The 18,193-nt window shown below is 48.3% G+C and overlaps 1 protein-coding gene across 2 annotated transcripts in view; it reads right to left on the reverse strand.

Moving 5' to 3' along the window:
- The window catches only part of LOC147099837 (aminopeptidase Ey-like), a 108,906-nt gene that overhangs the window by 13,543 nt on the left and 77,170 nt on the right, over positions 1-18,193 (reverse strand). The window contains exons 20-21 of one of the 2 annotated variants that reach the window (XM_085968269.1): positions 7,005-11,379; positions 6,218-6,292 (exon numbers count right to left, since the gene is read on the reverse strand). In XM_085968269.1, the coding sequence (XP_085824395.1) occupies positions 11,215-11,379 (165 nt within the window). In that variant the 3' untranslated portion in view covers positions 6,218-6,292; positions 7,005-11,214. Of the gene's footprint in view, positions 1-6,217; positions 11,380-18,193 lie in introns of both variants that reach the window. The other variant, XM_085968268.1, reaches the window with a different exon arrangement.

Below are 18,193 nucleotides of genomic sequence, written 5' to 3' on the forward strand. Positions count from 1 at the left end.
TGTTCAGAGGGACCTGGGTGTCCCTGTACACAAATCACTGAAAGTTAACATGCACGTACAGCAAGCAATTAGGAAAGCAAATGGTATGTTAGCCTTTATTACAAAAGGATTGGAGTATAAGAGTAAAGAAGTCCTACTGCAATTATATAGGGCTTTGGTGAGACCACACCTGGAATACTTTGGTCTCCTTACCTAAGGAAGGATATACTTGCCTTTGAGGCCAATGGTCGGCTTTACCAGTTTTGTCGCCTTACATTTGAGGTCACCAATGCGGTGGCCATCTTTCAACGGGCAATGGATAGCCTAGTCAAACAGGAGAACTTAACGGACACTTTTCCATATCTAGATAATATCACCATTGCTGGTCATGACCAGAAGGAGCATGATGCCAATCTCCAGAAATTTTTTGACGTTCTCCGTCGTCGCAACTTAACCTTAAACGAGTCCAAATCTGTGAAATCAGTACCATCAGTCAACATCCTTGGCTACTGGGTGGGCAACGGTGTCATCAAACCGGATCCAGAGCGACTTCGTCCGCTTCAGGAGCTCCCTCCACCTACGAATCTCGGCTCTCTTCGTCGGGCACTCGGCATGTTCGTCTATTATGCAAAATGGATACCCCACTTCTCCGACAAGATCCAGCCCCTGCTTCACGCAAAGCCATTTCCATTGGAGGCAACGGCTATTTCAGCTTGCAACCTCCTCAAGCGACAACAGGAAAAAGCCACGCTTCGTTCCATTGATGAAAATCTTCCTTTCGTGGTCGAGTGCGATGCATCGGATGTGGCAATCTCTGCTACCTTGAATCAAGGTGGTCGACCCGTTGCATTTCTGTCCAGAACTTTGCAGGGTAGCGAGCTCCATTATCCTCCTGTCGAGAAGGAGGCTACGGCCATCATCGAAGCTGTACGTAAATGGAGTCACTTTCTCGCTCGTCGCCATTTCACACTTATAACCGAACAGCGCTCCGTGGCCTTTATGTTGGATAACCGGAAACGCACTAAGATCAAGAATAACAAAATACAACTCTGGAGGATGGAATTGGCCGCCTTTGGATACACCATACATTATCAACCCGGCAAAGAGAATGTGGCCCCGGATACCCTCACACGTGCATTCTGCTCTTCTATGTCAACTTCGACTCTGACGGATCTTCATACTGACTTATGCCATCCTGGCGTTGCCCGTATGTTGCACTTTGTGCGATCTTAAAAATCTCCCATTTTCTACGGAAGATGTGAAAAGAATATGCTCCTCCTGCAGAATTTGTGCAGAATTAAAACCGCAATTCTTCCATCCATCGGATGGCTCGCTCATACATGCTATGCAGCCTATGCAGCGACTCAGCATTGACTTTAAAGGGCCATTGCCTTCCTCAATGCGAAACACCTATCTACTTACTATGGAGGACGAATATTCACGCTTTCCCTTTTCTTTTCCCTGTCCCAATATGTTTACTTCCACAGTGATCAAATGCCTTGATCAAGTCTTTTCCCTTTGTGGTACGGCCAATTTCATCCACTCTGATCGGGGTCCCTCCTTCATGTCAAACGAACTCAAAAGTTATCTTTCTCAACGGGGAATCGCCACAAGTATAACAACACCGTACCATCCCATTGGTAACAGACAGGTTGAGAGATACAACGCTATCATTTGGAATGCTGTTCGTCTTGCACTGAGGTCACACAACCTACCAGACCAGCAGTGGGAAACTATGCTCCCTGACGCGTTGCATTCCATCAGGTCTCTTCTTTCTATGTCCACCAATGTCACATCTCACGAGCGATTCTTCAGCTTCCAGCATTGCTCCACTCACGGGACGTCCCTACCATCATGGTTGGCAGCTCCCGGCCCCGTGCTGCTCTGAAGATTTGTCCGGTCTTCTAAAAACGATCCCCTCGTCGACGAGGTAGAACTCACGGACGTCAATCCCACATACACACACGTGCGGTACCCTGATGGCCAGGAGTCCACCGTTTCGCTCCGGGACCTGGCTCCCTGTCCAACCAGTCCCACGGACCCAACTGATAGAGGAACCCATGGTAATGATGCTGACACTCTGCGCTCCCTCGATGATGACGCCCTACCTGGGACATCGAGAGATCTGCCGGCTGCCCCACCGGATCCACTCAGGGAGCTGAGCGCTCCCCACGGGATGGCCACCCGAGGCCCAGACGCCAGTCAATCCCCGGCTATCAAACAGGATGAAGCCAGCTCTGCGCCTGTGTGGACCCGCACCTGGAGTCACGATCTCCCCAGCCTCCCTCGGGTCGATCAGGGCAACATGGGCCCTGTCGATCCATCGGTACGGATCAAGCGGCCCAGGGACCAAGACATGGTCTGGGGAGACGTGCCTTCTAGCCATAAACAAAGATCTAAAAGACTGCGGCTATTTGTGGTCCGCCTAATCCATTAAGAGGAAGTCATCGGACTTCCAAATCTTTTAGGCAGGAAGAATGTAATAAATCTCATCATCGTAAAGAAACTACTCATGAAATAATGCTGTACGGCCAGCTGGTGGCGCCGTCCAAGGAGTATAAATACTCGGGCGTGGGCCCAGCTTGCTCAGGGACATTTTGTAAGACAGGAACTAGTGAAGTACAACTAGACCGCCATGTTCTGAAACAGGTTAATTAAAGCCTTGCTTTATACTCAAACCAAGTGCGTAGTGAGTTTTATTATGTCAGGCGGGAATACAACTTTTGGGGTTGTAGTCCCGCCTCCATCGAGATGTGGCCAATCCACGTGATTTTAACTTGATTGACCTTGTTGAGCCCGCCCAGCAGGCTCAGCAGGCCAATTAAGGGCCACCCGGCAACAGGTGATGCCACAGACTGAAATTTCATCTGTCAAGACGTTTTGACAGGTGAAATATCAGTGTTTCACAGTTGTTTGAAGCTGTCAAACACTGACAGTCTTACTTCTAACCTGAGTCCTTCTACACAGACTCAGTTAGAAATCTCACCGGCACAGAAAGCTGCAGGCTGTCACTTTTGACAGATCGCAGCCATTCTGCTTTCTGTGCCGGTTAGATGATGGACTCCCGAAACCTAGAGGAAGGAAGGCTGAAAAGGTAAGTACAGGTAATTTAAACTTCTTTACACACTTTACACACACCAGACTTACCTTTGCACTCATGCACCCATCACTCACCTGAACACCGACATCTCGACCTCTCCAAGTCCTTTAACCTGATGGCCCAACTCCTCTAACTTGACGTGGTTTGGAGCCATCGGGAATCCCACACGACAACCTTTAAAATAGGGATTAGGCTAAAAACTGCCTGTTAACAGGCAGTTAATTGCCACTAATCCCTTCCCGCATCAGGTAGACGGGTCCCAGTGCGGGGCGGGTACCCGCCTCCTTTGAAACTTACATGGGGGCGGGATGGTGTCGGGACCCCTGAATTCGGCACTTTAACCCCCCGCACACCTCCAATCCCAACTCCACAGGTCAATGAAAATCGACCCCATAGAGTACAAAAGCAAGGAAGTTATGATGAACCTATATAAAACACTGGTTTGGCCTCAACTGGAGTATTGTGTCCAATTCTGGGCACCGCACTTTAGAAAGGATGTGAAGGCCTTAGAGAGGGTGCAGAAAAGATTTATGAGACTGATTCCAGGGATGAGGGACTTCAGTTACATTGATAGACTGGAGAAGCTGGGGTTGTTCTCCTTAAAGCAGAGAAGGTTGAGACGAGATTTGATAGAGGTGTTCAAAATCATGAGGGGTCTGGACAGAGTAGCTAGAGAGCAACTGTTCCCATTGGCGGAAGGGTCGAGAACCAGAGGACACAGATTCAAGGTGATTGGCAAAAGAACCAAAGGCGACATGAGGAAAATCTTTTTTACGCAGCGAGTGGTTAGGGTCTGGAATGCACTGCCTGAAAGGGTGGTGGAGGCAGACTCGATCATGCCTTTCAAAATGTAATTGGATAAGCACCTGACGGAAAAAAATTTGCAGGGCTACGGGAAAAGGGCGGGCGAGTGGGACTAGCTGTAGTGCTGTTGCAGAGAGCCGGCACAGGCTCGACAGGCCGAATGGCCTCCTCCTGTGCTGTAACCATTCTATGATTCTATGATTCCCTTAGTATCCAAAAATCTATTGATCTCTGTCTTGAATATACTCAACGACTGAGCATCCACAGCTCCCTGGGGTAGAGAATTCCAAAGATTCACCACCCTCTGAGTGAAGAAATTTCTCCTCGTCTCAGTCCTAAATGGCCCACCCCTTATTCGGAGACTGGTTGGTCACTAAAATGGGTGTAAGCAGCTGAACTGCCTGGAAACTTTGGTGCAACCTTCAAAAAGCAGGTCAGCCTGCACTCTTCCGCATCAGACTGGGGTCAATGGGGGCAGAGAGGGACAGGGCTTGGCTCTTTCACCCTTTCGCAATATTATTATACTGCAACAGAATAATGGCCACTAAAGCTCCATCTGAACCCAGAGGGCTGCAGGGCTCCAGTCAGGACAGGAACGAACAACTTTGCTCATTAAACCCTTCTCGAGCGGATCGCAGGCAGGAGGAGAAGACCAAACGGATGTGGGGACCAGCAAATCACTCCGAAATTAAACATGCTGCGTGGAGGGAGGAGGCACTGAGGCCAACTCCACCCCCCCCCCCAGGACTGCAACTGAGGCCAACTCCACCCCCCCCCAGGACTGGCACTGAGGCAAACTCCACCAACTCCCCCCCCGGACTGGCACTGAGGCCAACTCCCCCCCCCCCCCAGGACTGGCACTGAAGCCAACTCCTCCCCCCCCAGGACTGGCACTGAGGCCAGCTCCGCCCCCAGGACTGGCACTGAGGCCAACTCCTCCCCCCCTCAGGACTGGCACTGAGGCCAACTCTCCCCCCCCAGGACTGGCACTGAGGCCAACTCCCCCCCCAGGACTGGCACTGAGGCCAACTCCCCCCCCAGGACTGGCACTGAGGCCAACTCCCCCCCCAGGACTGGCACTGAGGCCAACTCCCCCCCCAGGACTTGCACTGTCAACTCCTCCCCCCCCCAGGACTGGCACTGAGGCCAACTCTCTCCCCCCCAGGACTGGCACTGAGGCCAACTCTCCCCCCCCCAGGACTGGCACTGAGGCCAACTCCCCCCCCCCAGGACTGGCACGGAGGCCAACTCCCCCCCCCCAGGACTGGCACTGAGGCCAACTCCCCCCCCCCAGGACTAGCACTGAAGCCAACTCCTCCCCCCCCAGGACTGGCACTGAGGCCAACTCCCCCCCCCAGGACTGGCACTGAGGACAACTCCTCCCCCCCCAGGTCTGGCACTGAGGCCAACTTCCTCCCCCCAGGACTGGCACTGAGGCCAACTTCCCTCCACCCCAGGACTGGCACTGAGGCCAACTTCCCTCCACCCCAGGACTGGCACTGAGGCCAACTCCACCCCCCTCCCCCCCAGGACTGGCACTGAGGTGAACTCCCCCCCCCCCAGGACTGGCACTGAGTCCCAATCCCCCTACCCCAGGACTGGCACTGAGGCCAACTCCTCCTCCCCCTGGACTGCAGACCAGTGCTGCAAGAAGTTGCGTGACCTCACCAAGGCAGTGTGGTAACACACTGGGCACCCCCTCTACCTGCACGCCCCCCCCCCCACACCCAGCTCACTAATCACCCTGTTAAAGCAACACTTGCACAATTAACCCTTCACACTGCACCATGAGCATGGCCACCCAGCACCCTCCTGCACAACCCTAATACCCCTTCCTGCACTTTATCATCCTCTCACCCCTTTCCTTCAATCATTCAGAAAAATTGGCAGAGGGAATGCCCCATTCTGAGAGAGTGGGGAAGGAGTACGAATGCCCCTTCATTAAAGTGCTGTGTTCCTGCAAATCAACAGAAAATCCTCAGAAATAAAAACAGAAATGCTGAAAGTACAAAACAGGTAAATCAGGCTGTAAAGAGGAAAGACGGGTTCCCTTCCACAGAATTCCCCGGATGCTGCTCACCAACTCATTCAGGAATGCACGGGTTTCAGAAATCTACAGGAAAGTGTTTTGAGTCTATTTAGACACAGGCTGGGAAACTCCCCCCTCAAAAAGCCCCAGCTTTTCTCCAAACTACCTACCGCTATGAAGAGTGAATCACTGAATTTAACCAACACACAAATAATGCTTTTGAACGATTTTTAATGGGAGCTTTTATTTAGGAAAATTACGATAAACATTTCTGATTGTGCTAGAGACATAAGTTGTATTCTTACACGGTGTTTCCCGCAGGTTCTCTTAGTGTTGTAACAAAGCTCATCGTGACTTTCATTCAGTTCTTGAAGTCCCTGCTGTGTAAAATCGACATTGTTCCATCAGACAGTCCCCATCCTGTGACAATCTTTATGATGCACATACATGTTGCAAATCTTCAATAATTAATGATCTGAATTTTTTCTAGGAATGTTTCTCTGGAGTTTGGTTTCAGGCTGTGAACTGTTGGATCAGGGAGAGCCAGAAGAACTTGCCCCATTTTTCTCACAAAGGCTCCTGAAGGGATAATTACTAGTTCTAGCCCCTTTAGGGCTACCCTGGTTCAGGCGTATTCCTCAGACGTTCACTTTCAACTAAAGTTTGAGGTAGCCGAATCCTAAAGATGCTTAATTGGGTCTAAAGGTCTGGACCATCTCTCCCTAAAGGAAAGGAACAACCTGAAAGTGTTACCATCCTCCAGATAGCACTTTTAATAAGTTTAGCTAGACTGTAACGTTCCGGATATTATGGGGGTCCGGAAAACTCCCCCAGAATTCTGGAACTCCTCACCAAAGAGTGTACAGAAATTGAGTTTGATACAGAAGTCTTATGTGAGACAATTCTAAAAATATATAGATTTATTAAAGAACCGACATGCAGTTTACAATTGGTAAGTCAATCGCAACATTAACAGTTCCAAAAAGAGAAAGCTTACAATTCTATTATCAGAGAACCTTACTCTCAAATCTTAACTTCACTACAGTTTTACAGTTCTTAGTGTTCTACAAGATATCCACCAAAATCAAATACCTTTGATCCCTGAGGTACAAAGAGTTGGAGACTTACAGAGCCGCCTCTGAAGCCGAGAATTGCTTTGCCCCTTTAAAGCGAGTCTGTTATCTCATTTGAGAGTTCAATATTTATTCCCTTTTCCAGTGGTATTTCCTTTAAGGTTTTTTGCTGATGTATGCTAATTATCTCTCGTCATTTTTCTGCTGACCCCTGCAATTCTTACAGTCACCTCAGCTGGTTGCATTACAGAATTATGTCTCTTCTCTAGGTGTTCTAAGTTTACCATAAAAAATGGTGTAACGGCAGGTGTGTTTTACTTGATGTCATTTTCACAAAGGCAGATGTTTCTTACTTTTATGTGCTTCTTTACGAAGTGTAAATTGGAACACCTTGTACCAAGTGAACCATTGTTTGATTCCGAAAAGTTCAGACTTTAACCTTCTGTTTCAATAAGGTTATTGATTCAGTGTCAACAACTATCTTATCTCTATAGCCAGAATGCTTTCACAGCTTTTTCATAGTTAGGTTTCTAGATTTCCAGACCCAGTTTGTCGTGTTTTAATACGGCCAGAATTCTTTCAAAAGATAGTGTATTTTTCTGAATAGGTTATATGACTTATTCCTTCACGCTCCTGCTGACAGGAACTATCCGAGGCATTTTCGCTTTCATTATTAATTTAATAAAATTAATTCAATGAACTATTTTACTGTTCCAGGTGCTATTTAGAAACATTATCAAAAGGCCAGCCATTTGCACCCTCCCTGGAAGTGATGTGACATATCCAGTGACCGACAGAACACAGGATGTAATTATTAATGCAAGTTATTTCTTTAAAGCATAATCCATGCACCAAAAATTCATATTCTACAAAGCTGAATTAACCCATCAGATTGTTTAATAATAAACATTATTTCGGTCATATACTTGTGACACTTTTCTCTGTAAATGAAGACATTGATCTAATCTACCAGTGTCCCTTGCCCGCTATGGAATAGTGTTCATCCTTTACAATCTGTCCAGACATCACTGAGATTCCTGTTCTAAAGCCTATTTCATATTTTGCTTTAAACAATGCAACTTCAAACTGCGATAGCGTGTGAATGAAACCAGCAGAAACTTTTAAATCTATGAGTTGCCAACAACCAATCAAAATAAAGAAACACAAAAAGGAAATCACACAACAATCACATGGAGAGTGTCCAATCACTACAGCCAATGGGCAAAAGGCCCAATCACTACAGCCAATGGGCAAAGGTCCAATCACTACAGCCAATGGGCAAAGGTCCAATCACTACAGCCAATGGGCAAAAGGACCAATCACTACAGCCAATGGGCAAAAGGACCAATCACTACAGCCAATGGGCAAAGGGCCAACCAGTACTGCCAATGGGCAAAGGTCCATTCACTACAGCCAATGGGCAAAGGTCCAATCACTACAACCAATGGGCAAAAGGTCCAATCACTACAACCAATGGGCAAAAGGTCCAATCACCACAGCCAATGGGCAAAGGTCCAATCACCACAGCCAATGGGCAAAGGTCCAATCACCACAGCCAATGGGCAAAGGTCCAATCAATACAGCCAATGGGCAAAGGTCCAAACAATACAGCCAATGGGCAAAGGTCCAATCAATACAGCCAATGGGCAAAGGTCCAATCAATACAGCCAATGGGCAAAGGTCCAAACAATACAGCCAATGGGCAAAGGTCCAATGTAGTATCTCAGCAGAGAAGAATATTTCAGTAATTTATTACGCGCAGTGGGGGAAACTGCTGTTATAGAAACTACCTGATGTTCATTTCCATTCTGGTTCTCTCTCACTAAGCGTGTTATTGTGCCGCTGTGTGTGGTATAATATGGTGTGTAACCACTTGGTAAGAAATATTACAGCCCAGTATGGAATTGGTAGGTAAATGTAAAGGGAAGGCCATGTCTGACTAACTTGATTGAATTTTTTCAGGAGGTAACGAGGAGGGTCGATGAGGTTAGTTCATTTGATGTAGTCTACATGGAGTTTAGCAATGCTTGTGACAAGGTCCCACATGGCAGACTAGTCAGAAAAGTAAAAGCCCATGGGATCCAAGGGAAAGTGGCAAGTTAGATCCAAAGTTGGTTCAGTGGCAGGAAGCAAAGGATAATGGTTGACGAGTGTTTTTTGTCCCTTGAAGGCTGTTTCCAGTGGGGTTCTGCAGGGCTCAGTACTGGGTCCCTTGCTTTTTGTGGTATATAGCAATGATTTAGACTTCAATGTAGGGGGCATGGTTAAGAAGTTTGCAGATGATACAAAAATTGGCCGTGCGGTTGGCAGTGAGGAAGAAAGCTGTGGACTGCAGGAAGATATCAATGGACTGGTCAGGTGGGCAGAACAGTGGCAAATGGAATTCAATCCGGAGAAGTGTGAGGTAATGCATTTAGGGAGGGCTATCAAGGCAAGGGAATACAATCTACTGGGTGATCAAGATGACGGCCGTGACGGTCCGGTGCTGAGAGCGCTCTCCCTGCTTTGGGCGGCCACCTCTCGCCGCTCGCTCCCGCAACCGGAGCGAGGTGCTCGGCGAGTCGGGCAGAGGCAGCGCAGCGCGATGAGCAGCAGCAGCAGCCACGTCGACCCGCTGGAGCACGTCGGCCGGCAGCTCCTCGGCGGGAAGGAATTCTGACTGGGAGGAGGGGAGCCGAGCATGGCGGCCAGAGGCCGAACCGTGAGAGGGAGAAGCAGGCCCCGGGCCGTGGAGCCGGCGATGGTGAGGAGGAGGCCGCGACGACTGGAGCTTTCACATCCCGACGATGTGTTCGGCGAGTCGGGCGGAGGCAGCGCAGCGCAACGAGCAGCAGCAGCAGCCACGACGACACGCAGCAGCACGTCGGCCGACAGCTCCATGGCGGGTAACTCGCAGTCCGGATGGGAGGAGGGGAGCCGGGCATGGTGGCCAGAGCGGGAGAAGCAGGCCACCACACGTGGAGCTGGCAACAGTGAGGAGGAGGCCGCGGTGAAGAGGAGGACGGAGCGGCTGAGGGACATCGTGCTCCCACTGCCACGGGAAGCCATTGTATTGACTCTGAACGCGGCGCTGTATGTATAGCTGACACGCCCCTACGGGGAACAAGCATTCCATTGTACTTGTACATGTACTGGTTACATATGGCAAATAAAACTGAACTGAACTGAACTGAACTAAATGGTAGGATACTGAGAAGGTAGAGGAACAGAGGGACCTTGGAGTGCATGTCCACAGATCCCTGAAGGTAGCAGGACAAGTAGATAAGGTGGTTAAGAAGGCATAGGGGATATTTTCCTTTATTAGCCAAGGTATAGAATATAAGAGCAGGGAGGTTATGCTAGAACTGTGTAAAACACTAGTTAGGCCACAGCTAGCGTACTGCGTACAATTCTGGTCCCCACATTACAGGAAAGATGTGACTGCGCGAGAGAGGGTGCAGAGGAGATTTAAGAGGATGTTGCCGGGACTGGAGAATTTTAGCTATGAGGAAAGATTGAACAGGCTGGGGTAGTTTTCCTTGGAATAGAGGAAGCTGAGGGGAGATTTAATTGAGGTGTATAAAATTATGAGGGGCCAAGATAGAGTGGATAGGAAGGACCGATTTCCCTTTGCAGAGAGGTCAATAACCAGGGGGCAGAGATTTAAAATAATTGGTAGAAGGATTAGAGGAGAGTTGAGGAGAACTTTTTCACCCAGAGGGTGGTGGGGGTCTGGAACTCACTGCCTGAAAGGGTGGTAGAGGCAGAAACCCTCATCACATTTAAAAAGTACTTGGGTAGGCACTTGAAGAGCTGTAACCTACAGGGCTACGGACCAAGAGCTGGAAAGTGGGATTAAGCTGGATAGATCTGTTTCGGCCAGCGTGGACACAATGGGTTGAATGGTCTCCTTCTCTGCTGTAAATTTCTATGATTCTATAATATGTTATTGTCAACGATGCTTTGGCATTGTAACATTGCACAGTATGGGGTGACATGGCATGGTTGAAATGTATTGGCTTATATGGTATTTATGGTTTTAGCTCCCTATGTTTTGGACCATTACTCAAACATGGCCTGAAATTATGTGACTATAAAGTTTCCTCTGTTGTTTCAGATATAAGTAATAAAACATTCTCCTGTGGAACAGATCTGCTGATGGTTCCGATCGGAAACTGCTTCCTTGCTTCAGTTGCATTCAGAAACCTATTTCAGAGATTTTCTATTTACATTTACCAACGGCCGTTCAGTTAAGGATTGTTGGAATGCAAGGCATTCTTAAACCAGTTGCTAACAGGCTCCTTGTTTTCTTTCACCCACTGGATATTGGCCTTCGTTTTTTCTAAAGCCTGTTCCAGTGCCCGAGTCCCGGAGCCAAATCCAATGTGCTCGTTATCTCGCTTAAACTGTTCGAGCTGTAAAGAATGAAAGCAACAAAGCAAATAAGTTACCACATGTTGATTAAACCAGCCATGGACAGTGTTTAACATGGATATATTTCTAATGCCAGCAGCCTTACTTTCTTCCAGAAAAGTTTACTCCTCGATAATTAGAGTCATTAGTGTTAGATCCGTGGTTCAGTGGATAAATAATCACACGGATGCTGTACATTAACAAATAACAGGTCTTTACTGGAGGAGGGTAATCTCTAGGCTGGGGTACAGAGGCATGCGCACAGCTTATATACCGGTGTGGTCACTGCCGGTACTACAGTATACAGGAGCTGTAAAAAGTAGTTCTGACTTAAAGGCACATACACTACAATTCCTCCCTTTTTAGATTAATAATACCCCCTTAATATTCAAATAACAATTACATTTTTACATGTACATTCAATAACAAAAGTCCATTTATAGATTCAGTCTTTGGGGCGGCTTCCTGACCCTTTCGGGATAGCGCCTTTCCAGAGGTTCTTGTTCTTGGTGCAGAGGCGATTCTGACCCCTTTTCATCAGGTAGTTCATCGGGTTCCACTGCTACTGGGTCTGAAGTAGATGCTACCGGTATGTCGGGTTCATCCCCAGGTACTCGAGACATGGGGTTGGCGCATTCCTGTGATGCTAAGATCTGATTGATGTGGCGTCTCACAATGTTCTCCCCGACATCCACGGTGTACATTAATGGCCCCTGCCTTGTACATATCGTTCCGGGTTGCCACTTCTCCGTTCGATAGTCCCGGGCCAAGACTGGTTGCCCTACATTGAAGCTCCTTGTCGGCTTCTCGTTGATGTGCTGGAATTGTTTGTCCTCAACATTTCTTCGCACATTTGGTCTGAGCAAGTCCAGACGAGATCTCAACCTTCGGTTAAAGAACATCATGGCCGGGGTCTGGTTGGTAACTGCATGTGTCGCGTTTCGGTAGGCTAATAAGAAATTGTCCAGCTTATGCTGTAGTGGAATTTCCTCATCGCACATGGCCTTTATCGCCTTCTTAAAGGTTTGTACGAACCTCTCAGCCAATCCATTGGTGGCTGGATGATACGGGGCGGATGTGTAATGCTTTACCCCATTCCTTTTCATGAATTTTTGGAACTTGTCGGACACAAACTGTGGTCCATTATCAGAGCAGATCTGCTCTGGCAAACCGTTTCTGGCAAATATGGTCCGTAGGACTGCAATCGTTTTCTCTGTAGTGGTTGAAGACATCTTTATCACCTCAGGCCACTTTGAATGAGCATCTACTGCTATTAAGAACATTGAGTCCATGAATGGACCAGCGAAATCAATGTGCACCCGTTGCCATGGAGAGGAGGGCCACTCCCATGGGTGTAGAGGGGCATGTGGTGGTGCATTTTGGACCTTCTGGCATCCTAAGCAGCTCTTCGTTAGGTCTTCGATTTGTTGATCGATTCCTGGCCACCACACATAAGCCCTAGCAAGGCTTTTCATTTTCACTCCCCCCAGATGACCTTCATGTAGCTCATTTAGCACTCTTTCCCTTAACTTGGGTGGAATCACCACTCTGGCTCCACACATCACTGTCCCCTGGCATACTGACAGCTGTTCTCTTCTGGATGAGAATGCTGGCAACAGTGAGTCGCCATGTGTTGGCCATCCCCTCACCGTCAATTCATATACCCGTGACAGCGTCGGATCATTGCGGGTCTCCTTCTCTATATCCGCGTTTGTTACTGGCAATCGTTCAATTATCGACGAATAAAATATCTCAATATGGTCCACTGCTGGTGCTTCCTCCACCATAGGCAGTGGCAGGCGCGATAGCCCATCAGCGTTCCCATGCTGTTTCGTGCCTTTATATTCTATTTCATATTGATTCGCCCCTAGAAACAGGGACCATCTTTGTAACCGCTGTGCAGTCATTACTGGCACGCCCTTCTTAGGATTAAAGATGGAGACAAGTGGTTGGTGGTCAGTCAGCAAGGTGAACTTCTGCCCATGCAGATAGTGGTTGAATTTTTTTACTCCCCATACTAGGCTGAGAGCCTCCCTGTCAATCTGGGCGTAGTTGCGCTCGGCTGAGGTTAGTGACCGAGACGCAAAGGCTACTGGCCTCTCCAACCCGTCTGGGAATTTGTGCGACAGCACCGCTCCAATGCCGTAGGGTGATGCATCACATGCCAAACGAATTGGTAGTGCTGGGTTGAAATGGGCCAACACCTCTTTTGATGTGATCAATTCTTTACACTTCTGGAAAGCTCGTCTACGTTCATCATCCCACTTCCATGGTACCCCTGTTTGCAGTAGGGTGTTCAGCAGGTGTAATACCGTAGACAAATTTGGTAAGAACTTGTGGTAATAGTTCACCAGCCCGAGGAACGACCTCAGTTGTGACACATTTTCCGGTGCTGGAGCCTTGATACTGCCTCAATCTTGTCAGGGGACTTATGTAACCCCTCTTCATCGATGACGTGGCCGCAATACGAGATCTGTTTCTGGAAAAACTCGCACTTGTGGCGATTAGCTCGTAGCCGATATTCCTTTAATCTGGCAAGCACCTTCTCCAAGTTAGCGCGGTGATCACCGTCATTTTCGCCCGTGACCAAGATGTCGTCCAAATAACACTGGGTCCCTGGAATCCCTTGCAGGACCTGATCCATCGCCCTTTGCCAGATAGCCAGAGCCAAGGCTACTCCAAACACCAGCTGGTTGTATTGATAGAGACCTTTATGGGTGTTGATCGTAAGGTAATGTTTCGAAGCTTCTTCTACCTCCATTTGCAAGTACGCCTGGGCTAGATCAATTTTGGTGAAGCGTTTACCACCAGATAGCGAGGCGAAAATATCCTCAATTCGTGGAAGCGGATATTGCACCGTGTGAAGGACTGGGTTCACTTTCACCTTAAAATCCCCACAGATGCAGACCTTCTTTGATTCCCCAGGCGTATTACTCAACGACCTCTTCATTACAGGAATGATGGGTGTAGCCCACTCGCTCCAGTCCACTTTGGACAGTACTCCTGAACATTCTAACCCTTCCAGCTCTGCTTCAACCGCTGGTCTGATCACATAAGGCACTGGTCTGGCCTTCAGAAACTTTGGGCTTGCATTTTCCTCTATTTTAATTGTTGCTGTTATTCCTTTTAGTGTTCCTAGTCCCTCCTGGAACACTTCTTTTGCGTCAGTTAGCATTTTTGACAGTCGTCCAGGTGTGACGTCGTCATCCTTTTTGGCCTCAACCTTCAGTGCCTGTATGGAATGCCAATCTAATTGTATCTTTCGGATCCATTCACGTCCTAGCAGTGGTGGTCCTCCATTTGGCAATACATATATATCCATTTTAGGTATTTCCTGACCTTTATATGTCACTTTCACCCTTATTTTCCCTTTGGGGTAGACTTTTTGCCCCGTATACGTCTTCAAGACAATCTCTGTAGCTTTCAAGGGTATGTGTGAAAATAGCCGCTTGTAGTCTCTTTGATTTATGACTGTTAGAGCTGACCCTGTGTCCAATTCCATTTCCACTTGGACTCCGTCTATCTTGAGTGTAACCCAGATAGTCTGGTGATCCTCCATTTCGGTTACATTATGTAGTTTCAGACAACCCAGCTCCTTGCTTCCGGAGTCTGTAGCACTTTTTTGTTCGTCTGAACCACTGTCCATCACCTGGTGTACCTTTTTGTACTTCTCCTGTGGAGATTTCTTACTGTTGGTTTTCTTCCCAGACCTGCAGACTCTTGCTATGTGTCCTGCTTTCCCACACTGTCTGCACACTTGGTCCTTGAACCAACAATCTTTCTGGTCATGCGTTGTTCTGCCGCAGCGATAGCACTTCCCTGTTCCATAGGTCATTTCGTTGGTGCCATATTCTTGCGGTCTCCGTTGCATCTCTGCAGCGCCCCTTGCGGCTGCTTCGTGTGATACTGCCATACTGAAAGCTTTGTCCAGCATAAGGTCCTTTTCTGATAGAAGCCGTTTCTGGGTTCCTTCACTTTGTAGCCCACACACAAACTTGTCCCTTAACGTGTCTGCTAGTCCCGCTACAAACTGGCAGTATTTCGATAGCTTGCGCAGTTCCGTTAGGTACTCAGCATTGCTTTCGTCTTTGTGTTGGTTCCTTTTATGGAACTTAAATCATTCTGCTATCAGCAGCGGTGTGGGGTTTAAGTGGTCCTGTAGGATTTCTACTATGCTTTCAAAATTCTTGTTTACCGGCTTCTCTGGGGTTATTAGATTTTGCAGCAACCCATAAGTTTTTGCACCCATGGAATTTAACAGAACCAGTGCTTTATTAGCATCTGGCACTTCATTCGCCCTGCAGTACACCTCAATACGTTCCACATATGTTGCCCAATCTTCGACTTCATTGTCGAACGTAGAGATACTGCCACTCTTCGACATTCTTGGTTGTGCGTTAACTATCACCAATGGCGCCTCCCGCGCTTCCCCTTCTTCTCCGCTGGCACAAAATGGCGTCTCCCGCGCTTTCCTTCCTTCCCGCGCTCGCCCGTCTTCTCCACTGCGGCTTCGCAAAATGGCGTCTCCCGCGCTCTTCCTTCTTCTCCGCGGCTCAATGGCGCCTCCCGCGCTCTCCCTGCTTCTCCGCGGCTCAATGGCGTCTCCCCTTGCTTCGCCCCGCGGACCCTGATCAGCCCGTGATCCCTGGCTGTGCTCTGCACGTTCTTCTCTTGATATTTGTCGACGCCGCTCAGTCTAGAACCCGGCTGTTTCTTATCCTCTCTCTCTCCGGTTTGCAGTATTTTCCCTCGACGCCGCTCGGTGATCATCCGCCGGCTGCGCCCTGCTCTTTTCACCCTCTTTCTTACCCCGTCGACGCTGCCCGGCTCTCTCTCTCTGCCGTCGGTCGGCTCCAGCCGCCGCTGCTCGGGAAGGGTCTGCTCTGGACCTGTCGTCGGTCTCTTACTGCTTGTTGTGGCTGGGGAACCAAGCCCGGCTCTCCACAGCCTCCCCAGCGAAGTTGGATCTCTGCCTGACTGCTGGGCGATTGCTCGCGGTCGACGCCCGTGTTCCTGGACTCGACTATTTTTTTAAAAAAATTTATGTTGCAGGTAGATTCGCATCGACACTCGTCGCCACTGTTAGATCTGTGGTTCAGTGGATAAATAATCACACGGATGCTGTACATTAACAAATAACACGTCTTTACTGGAGGAGGGTAATCTCTAGGCTGGGGTACAGAGGCATGCGCACAGCTTATATACCGGTGTGGTCACTGCCGGTACGACAGTATACAGGAGCTGTAAAAAGTAGTTCTGACTTAAAGGCACATACACTACAATTAGTAACCTTGAGAAACATTGGAAGGAGCTGAGGAATGAGAGATACATCTTTCACTTTGTTTTCACAGTGAAGCCTCATTCTTAACTATAACAGTAACATTCTCAATGCAATGGAGCAACGGAGATCTAGGGGCACATACAAAGAATCAGGGGTACACAGATCTAGGGGTACAGACACATTGATCTAGGGGTGCAGATACAGGCCTCCGGATTACCAGTCCAGTAACGTAACCTCTGTACTACTTTACCCAATAGTAGTATAGATACAGAGAATCTATTTCCTCTGCTGGGGGAGTCTAGAACAAGGAGACATAATCTTAAGATTAGAGCCAGGCCGTTCAAGAGTGAAACCGGGAAGCTCTTTTTCACACAAAGGGCAGTGGAAATCTGGAACTCTCTGCTCCAAAAGGCTGTGGGTGCTGGGGGTCAATTGAAATGTTCAAGACTGAGAACGATAGATTTTGTTGGGTGAGGGTATCAGGGTTATGGAGCAATGGCAGGGAGTGGAGTTCAGATACAGATCAGCTATGATCCCACTGAAGGGTGGAGCAAGCTTGAAGGGCTGAATGGCCTCCTCTTGTTCCTTTGTTTAAATGGGGAGAGTTTGAGAAAATTTTCTGCAGAAATTCCAGATACAGATTAGAGAAATACTTTCAGTCCACGAGGCTTTGTAATATCAACACCAGCCTAAGAGTCGCATCAAGTGTTCGGAGCTCGACGGAGAAATCAGAGCAATTTATTTCCCTATTCTGTTGACAGGTGGCAGGGCATTTTCAGTCACAAGCTGCTCCTATTTGTCTGAAGTTATTCACAATGTGTTAGGTTAAATTGCTGATTATTAATGGAAATCATTATTCAGTAGTTTATCATTTTTGGTATTTCTTAAAGAAATCTCTAACATTTAAATCTAGAGTTTATAACATCTACACTAGTAAAATGGCACTGGTCAATAAGAATGACTTGCATTTCTTCAGCAGCTTTCACAACCTCAGGGCTTCCCAAAGTGCTTTACAGCCAATTAAATACTTTTGAAGTGTAGTCACCGTAAACGTTCCTGCGAAGCCGCGCAGCTGTCCCGTGCAGGCCGTGCACCGGCTTTTCAACGGGAGAATTTGCGTGTAAAATTTTGAATGAGCCACGTAGCCCGTGAAAGGGAATGCGAACCGAAAAGAAATTAGTGGGAACATTGGTCACTGTTGTGATGTAGGAAACGTGGCAGCCAATTTGCAAACAGCAATGTCACAATGACCAGATAATCCAGTTTTACTGATGTAGCTCGAGGGATAAATATTGGCCAGAATTCCCCTGCTCTTCGAAATAGTGCCGTGAGATCTTTTACATCCACCTGAGAGAGCAGACGGAGCCTCAGTTCAACATCTTACCCAAAGGACGACACCTCCGACAGTGCAGCGCACCCTCAGTACTGCCCCTCCAACAGTGCAGCGCTCCCTCAGTACTGCCCATCCAACAGTGCAGCGCTCCCTCAGTACTGCCCCTCTGACAGTGCGGCGCTCCCTCAGTACTGCCCCTCCG

Source organism: Somniosus microcephalus, chromosome 27 (assembly GCF_052327205.1).
Source record: "Somniosus microcephalus isolate GS21.2 chromosome 27, FLI_Smic_1.0, whole genome shotgun sequence".
Classification (NCBI taxonomy): domain Eukaryota; kingdom Metazoa; phylum Chordata; class Chondrichthyes; order Squaliformes; family Somniosidae; genus Somniosus; species Somniosus microcephalus.